The sequence below is a fragment of the Piliocolobus tephrosceles genome, chromosome 14 (assembly GCF_002776525.5).
Source record: "Piliocolobus tephrosceles isolate RC106 chromosome 14, ASM277652v3, whole genome shotgun sequence".
Lineage (NCBI taxonomy): Eukaryota > Metazoa > Chordata > Mammalia > Primates > Cercopithecidae > Piliocolobus > Piliocolobus tephrosceles.
The window spans coordinates 34,452,887-34,460,563 of NC_045447.1; the positions used below are offsets into that span (position 1 = coordinate 34,452,887).

The 7,677-nt window shown below is 35.3% G+C and overlaps 1 protein-coding gene across 1 annotated transcript; it reads right to left on the reverse strand.

Moving 5' to 3' along the window:
* Positions 1-1,449: 1,449 nt before the first annotated feature.
* Positions 1,450-2,385, reverse strand: LOC113225157 (olfactory receptor 13D1-like). The gene has a single exon (XM_026456250.1). The coding sequence runs from the start codon at positions 2,383-2,385 to the stop codon at positions 1,450-1,452; it is 936 nt and encodes a 311-aa protein (XP_026312035.1).
* Between the last annotated feature and the right edge of the window lie 5,292 nt (positions 2,386-7,677).

Sequence of the window (7,677 nt, forward strand, 5' to 3'; positions counted from 1 at the left end):
TATTCTGGACAGGCTCCAAAACATCATGCTGGGCAGAACAAGTAAGGATGCGTTTCTCAATGCCATTGGGTTATAAAAATCTTTACTGGTTTTACTGAACAAGTAAGTTCATAGCCTCAGCTCATAGCCTCAGCTGAGTTCCTCACCCAGCTCAGGCTATGACAGTGTACCAGGCAGCTCAACTATACATTATGCAAATATATATTTTATAAAAAATACAACTATATATTATTCACTAGCCAGTCCAAGGATTTTTCTAATGAAAGCAAAATATTTTAATTGAGACTATAATGAAAGGAAAATATTTTAAATGAGACTATCAATTGCTTTTGAAAGAAATTGAGATTGCCAGTGTTCTATAAGAATTTATACAATTGATATATTTTTCTCAGCAATTGCTTATTTGATAATAATATACATTAGGATTTTTGTCTTACCTGGCCAAAATGATCTCTTCAGAATATTTTATTCAGACTTTATCTTCCCTTATTTTTCTCCACGTTTAAAAATCAGCTGTTATTTTACTAAAATCTTTTAGAATTGTAGTTTGGTAAAGGAAATAATGTGTAAATTTCAGTTATCTCCCTGTATTAAATCAGGTACTTAGAAAGTATTTTACCATCCTTTAAAATTTTTAATTAATTCAACAGTTAATTACTGCCAACTGTTTTTAATTAACCTGACATTAGATTTTATGCAGAGAACAGTGAGCCATAGTTCTGCCATTGGGAAGAATTTCGGAAGGTAGTAAATGATTAGAGTATAAAAGAAAAATCGCTTAGTGGAGAAAGTCCAGGGCAGCACGGAGGAGGGAATAGCTAACTCTGGGAAAGCTTTGGATTGTGTTGCAGAGAATATGACACTTGACCTGTCCTTTATCAGATTGTTAGGATTTCACCTGAGAAGGAGAACTGTGAAAATGCAGACGGAATAGCATGTGCTATTGTCATTAGGTGTGAAACAAAATGATATAATGTGGTAATTACATAGTAAATAGAACACAGCTTGTGCAAAGAGGTAGGGGGAGGGAAAGGACAGGGAAAGAGGTTGAAATATGTGGCTGGAAGGGAGAGTTGGGACCAGATCCAGTCCCTGGATAAAATAAAAAGCAAGAATAAAAGAACAAAAATACAAAATAGTTTTTCTTTAAACAAGAGGGCTGACAAATGTGTTTTAATTGTTAAAATTAATGAGCTAGATTTTCTTAGACTTACTTAAAATATTTTTCTTGTTTCCAAAAGTTTGCTCTCACACAGCACTTGTTTCTATATTTTAATGAAATCAATCATTTTCATAAAGCAATATAGTTAAACTCTTGATCTGCAAATTTTTTCTAACTCTGAAATTCTGACTCAACATGACCTTAATTGCTTTTCTTCTGTCTTTAAAAGTCTTCTCTCAAACTTGTGAGCGTATTTTGTGCATAAACTCAAAGGTGTCAGTGTGTCATCATTTCCTCCAGAACCAGTGTCTACTCATTAATTTCCTCATGGCTCCATGCACCTCTGTATTCCTCAGGCTATAGATGACAGGATTGAGCATGGGGGTGACTAAGCCATAGAACAGGGCAATCAGCTTGTCAAAAGCAGAATCTTTGGACTTCGCCTTCATGTACATGAAGAGGATTGTCCCATAAAACACAATCACCACCGTCATGTGGGCTGAACAGGTGGAAAAGGCCCTTTTCCTTCCTTCAGCCGAATTGATTCTTAGTACAGTAGAAAGGATAAAGATGTAGGAGATACAAATCAGCAGTAATGGAGAAAACAAAAATATTATATTGCCCATCATTATAATAATCTCATTCAAGGAAATATCTGTGCAAGCCAGCTTGACAAAGGCCAATATTTCACAAACAAAATGATTAATGACATTTTTTCCACAGAAGGGCAACCGTATTGCAAGAACAGTTTCTGTCAATGAGTTGAGAAAGCCTAGTCCCCAAGAGAGAGCCGCCATCTGAATACAAAGTGCCTTGCCCATGATGATGGGGTATCTCAGAGGGTTGCAGATGGCCACATAATGGTCATATGCCATTACTACTAGAAGCACACACTCGGTGGATCCCATAGTGTAAGAGACAGACATTTGAACCACACATTTAGTGAAGGAGATGGTTTTCTTCTCTGATAGGAAGTGTATCAGCATTGAAGGGATGAAGGAGGATGTGTACCAAATGTCTAGGAAGGAAAGATTCCCAAGGAAGAAGTACATGGGTGTGTGGAGACGAGCATCCAGGAGTGTCAGAATGATCAAGGTGCCATTCCCCAGGAGAATCACCAGGTACATCACCAAGCACATCACGAAAAGGAATTTTTCAGCTTTCGGGTACTCTGAAAGTCCCTGCAGAATGAACTCACTCTCTGTCCAGTTGGTCCTTTCCATGTTGTTTTTTTATATCTGGAATTTAACAAGTCTGTATAGCATTAACATATGAAGTGAGAGGTCATTGGTGTGGGAGGGGCAAGTCTATCTCTGCTAGCTAGAGTGGTGGTAACAGCTTTGAGGTTAGCTTCTGGGATTCCTCTTCTAGATCATAAAACAGTGAATTGAAGACACATGTTAATTATATTGGTCGTTTGTTAAAAAGTGTAGGCCTCCGTGTTCCATTTCTTGAGATGGTGATGCAAGAGGTGTGAGGCAGGGAAGAACCATTTGCATTTTTAACAAGCATCTATTACTTCTCATGCAGTTGATCCACAGATCCCACTTTGAAAATCAGTATTTTGAAGAGAGCATGCTTTAATCTGTTCGACAAAGATTTATAATTTGATCTTATATCATGAAAATAATTAATGCTGTTGGCTTAGTTTTTTTGTAGTTTACAAATATGTTCACATATTATTCATTTTATTACACTTTAATTCCCCGAAGAAAATGAAGGCTAGTGAGAAACTTGCATACAGTTACAGTAAGTGAGGGAGTTGTTATGCAAAGCTTCATTTTTTTATCTTTAAATCCCATTTTTTAAAACTGTACCTAATAACCCTCCCAAAATGATGTAAGTTCTATCGAAGGGGTGCGAATCGGCATCTTTTCTTTTTTTATAATACTCTTCAGGTGATTTTAATGTACAACTGAGGAAGAGATCCAGCTATCTTGTGGAGTGCTTTCAAACTTTAGTCTTCATACAAATCACGTGGGGAATTTTGTAAACTATTCTGATTCAAGAAATCTGTGGTGGGTTAGGAGCGCTGCATTTATTAACATGTTCCCAGGTGATGCTGATATTGCTTGTCTACAGAACATACCTGAGTAGCAAGGCCTTTCAGACCATCTGACTCCAATACCACTGCAGTGATATTGCTACTTCAATTGTGTATAAAATAGCGATTGGACAATAGACAATGCTAAACTGAACACTGGTGAAACATGAAGATACCTATGTGTAGTTTATTGCAATCAATTCTGGTTATATATGCAAGCAACCAAATTGCACAGAGAAGAACCTGCCTTTTACCTCTGTCCATATGAAATTCATTCCTCTTCTTGTTGAATTTGCAGTTAGGGCCAGTGTTTTCCTAAAGAAGGAATATTGGTCCAGTTCAGGCACCTGAGTAGTGCACCAAAGAACATGGAACAAATGACTTTAATCTGAAAAAATTTCAAGGGTAGATATTAGCAGATTACCTTCTTCTTTATAGCAAAGAAATCACAGAATATCATTTTGAAAACATCTCAACATCCTCATAGTATTACTATCTAGCTTTAAAATATATCCCTAGCGGAAAAAAATGGATACAATGAATGAATTTTGACTTAATATTTTAAACAAATGGCTGTGTTTCTGGTACAGGATTTGCCATTTCTGTGCTAGTCATTTGCCCACAGGTTGTGCTGCTTTCTATGAAAACTCCAGTTTACAATGGTCAGGCAACATAATCGGCATAAAAGGATGCTTATATTTCTTTTCCTTCTTTTTGAGACAGAGTCTCACTCTGCCTCCCAGTCTGGAGTGCAGTGGCATGATCTTGGTTCACTGCAACCTCCGCCTTGCGAGTTGAAGCAATTCTCCTGCCTCAGCCTCCTGAGTAGCCAGGATTACAGGCGCCTGCCACCACTCCCGGCTAATTTTTGTATTTTTAGAAGAGATGGGGTTTCACCATGTTGGCCAGCCTGGTCTGGAACTCCTGACCTCAAGTGATCCGCTCACCTTGGCCTCCCAAAGTGCTGGGATTACAGGCATGAACCACCACCCCTGGCTGGATGCTTATACTTCTGTTGGCTATGGAAATGAGGGCTTTCAACTAATTCAAGCTACATCCTACTTTCTAGGCATGAATTACAGAGAAGGTAGAAAGTGTTAGGTAGGCCAGCATACACTTTTTTTAGTAGTAAGATAGGAATTTGAATGACTGTAACTGCATATATTAACCTACTCTGAATCTGCCAATGAAATTTACATAGAGGCCTTGAAAATCTGCATTGAAGTTTTTTCAGGCAAGATATGAATCAGGTAGACTGCCCTCTCTTTTCTTTTCTTGGAACATGTAAACATTGATTCCTATTTGGAAATTAATTTTGGAAAATAATTATGGTATAAATAGTACCTGAACAGCCCTAAGATGGTTGCTGCAATCATAATTTCACTTACAAATATTTATAAGAGAAACCACCAATCTGCTTTGATGCTTTCAAATGGGAAAAAAGGGATAATGAACAATATAGAATAAATTATTTGAATTACTCTTGCAATGCTGGTGTAATTTAAGAAGCGAGTAACACTCTGTAGGCATTATGCCTTCATTTTTTCTGCACTTAGGTTTAATTTCCTAACATGGATTCCCAGAATCTTCTTGGGAACAGGAAATGAAGATTGTTAAGAAGCTGAATAGTTTCTAATAAATCACTTCCCATGGGACTTCTAGTATCGAATAATTTTATTCTTTCCAGATCTTTGCTATTATTGGATATTATCTTTTAAAACAGTTTTATTCTTGTCTAATGTTACTGGAATTGTCAAATAATCATAGTACACTCATGTAATGGGCCATTATGCACCTATTAATATGATATTTGTGGGGAATTTGTATGAACGCACAAGTCATGTTTAAATTATTTTAAGATGATTAAGTTAAAACAGAAACAAAAGTATATATTATAACATTGTGTGCAAAACCAAAACCTAAACCAAGATAACCCAGATAGAAAATAAAGGCTGGAAAGAAATATCCAAAATGTGAATGGTTATTTTAGATAACTTTTTTCTACTTTTCTGAGTATCTACATTTCTAAATAAATATATATAAAAGTAAAATGTAAACAAAAGTGAAAAACGCTGAAGCAGTTGTCTATAATTATATTAGGAAGACTAACTCAGAGTAAGCAATGTTAAAACAATTGAAATAGTACAGCAATTTTGTCTAGAGATTGCACAGTGTGACTGAATCATGCTGGTGTGTCCTTTCCAGTTATCCACAGGAACTCACTAGTTTCTGTATTGCATCTAGAGCATTTATATCCCTACACTTAAAATCTTCTAGGTAACAGTCTTTTTTGTTTTCTGAAGGTAACCAAGATAAAGAACTTGATACTTAATGAGATGATCTCAAAGGAGATTACAGACCATTAATGCCTAGAACAGAATTGTTACTAGAAGATGAAGTTTGTATTTGCAACAGGCTCTAAACTAGCTGGAATCCTGCCACCCTCAAATACCCGCCTCCCAGCCCCTGTAAGAAATAACCAGTCTATGATTCAATGCTCTGGGGCTGCTTTAGTGTTGTGATAGACCTAAGTAAAGTTTATGACTTTTTAATTCAAGCCAGAAGTCAAACTCTCTAACTTTCTAGAAAAACATCTAACCTTGTTTTGCTTTGCTTTATTAACTTAGCTACTTGAAGGTCTAACATTTAAAGTACTAATTTTTTCTCAGCAAAACCATGTAACATCTGTACCCTAAATACTCCCTAGAAGAAACAATCTTGTAATCTCCAGCTTTTCTAAAGATAGCAGTTAAGATCATTGATATTACACAAAGTTTAATGGACATGTCAACCATCAATTTATAGATATACTCTAACCCTCAATTAATACACCATGAGGAAAGACATATTATTTTAGCTCACAAAGGGAAGGGCAATTTATAACCTGTGAAGTATTAGTATGTATTTGACATTTCATATAATTTTTATCACTTAATTATCAAAATAACCCAAATACTACTATGACATTTTTTTTTTACAAAGAAATTAATTTGAAATTTCAAAGGATGGCCGCATAGGAACAGCTCCGGTCTGCAGCTCCCAGTGAGATCAATGCAGAAAATGTTCAATATCTGATAATAGTAAAGATTGCCACTGTTCTGTAGTGTTCACTTGTTTTTACGGTACAAAAATTTTATAAAACCACAATTTAATTAGATGAACTGAACTTTGAAAAAGGGTCTATATGATAATTATGCACATAGAGAATACATTTACCCCTTTTGAAAACCATTTATAAAGACATTATCCACAATAAGGACTTCAAATGAAAGCCTACCCCAAATTCCTTTCGGGTCTGTTGTGGGAAATTAAGGCCTAGTATAGTGGAATTTGACTTACTATGTAAATAAGAACTCAAAAAAATTTAGTATTTTTTCTTTTACCCTGGCTGCCTGGGGTTTGAACTAACAGTTATAATTATTTTTCACCTCTCTTTCATATTACTTGTTGTTAATTCTATTTTTACTGCAAATACCTTTAATTATATGCTTTCTCAAACCCTTATTGGCCATAGTTTATATATGAATAATATATAAATTGCCATGAGTTCTTTCTCCTTGTTACTGTTACTTAAGACTTTAGTGGACCAGATATTTAAATCTAATAACCATTAGCCTATTATTTATGAGTCTGTTGCATTGTAATCAACTTTCTTTTCCTCACATGAATTAATTCTATGATCTCAAAAGAGACTGCAAACCACTGGATTATTTTGGAGTTAAAGAGAAAAATTTAAGTAAAATCTCCTGGTCTGGTAGGTGATGACTGGGTTTTTGTATTTTCTTCCTTGACATATATATTAAATATTTATATTCTTGAAATACCATAAGCAATGACCATGTCAACTCAAAAATCTTTATATTTGTTGATAAGATGTTTTTCTTTTGAAATAATCACAATAAAATCTTCTCTGTTTATCTTACCTCTTGACTGGGTTTGAAAATCATCCATACCATTCCACAGTAATGGAAAAAATTCCCAGGAATTTGAATTTCACTTATATTTTTCAGATTATACCAGAAGATTCTCAATTTGGATACAGTACCTCCTATTTCTAAAAAGAAATGTGAGGAAGAGTAGGCATAATCAGGCAATTTGGCTGTACGTGAATATTCTGAAGAGGATATCAAGGAAATAAAACATATTAAGCATAATGATCAATGATGTAACTCTAGTTTTCCCATAATTTGTTCTTAAGTTGACGCTTACTCAAGGGAGACTCACCTCTTTTGGAGGGGAGTTCAGCACTTACTTTTACAAACTTCTTCAGGCCCTAAGGTTCTAAGTCAAAAAAATCACAGGATTCTCTAGGGATACAGTCCCTGATTTCTGCATATTCCAAAGACCCAGTTATTCTTCTGATCTAAAGAAAATCTTCCCCAGTCATACATTTCTTGGAGTATTCATTGAATATGTCTGTATTTGATGGCATTATAATAAGTTGGGGTTCCAGTTAGAACGTCCAAAATTT

Excerpts from the sequence above, each read along its gene's own strand:
- LOC113225157 (XM_026456250.1), bottom strand. The coding sequence starts at position 2,385 with ATGGAAAGGACCAACTGGACAGAGAGTGAGTTCATTCTGCAGGGACTT.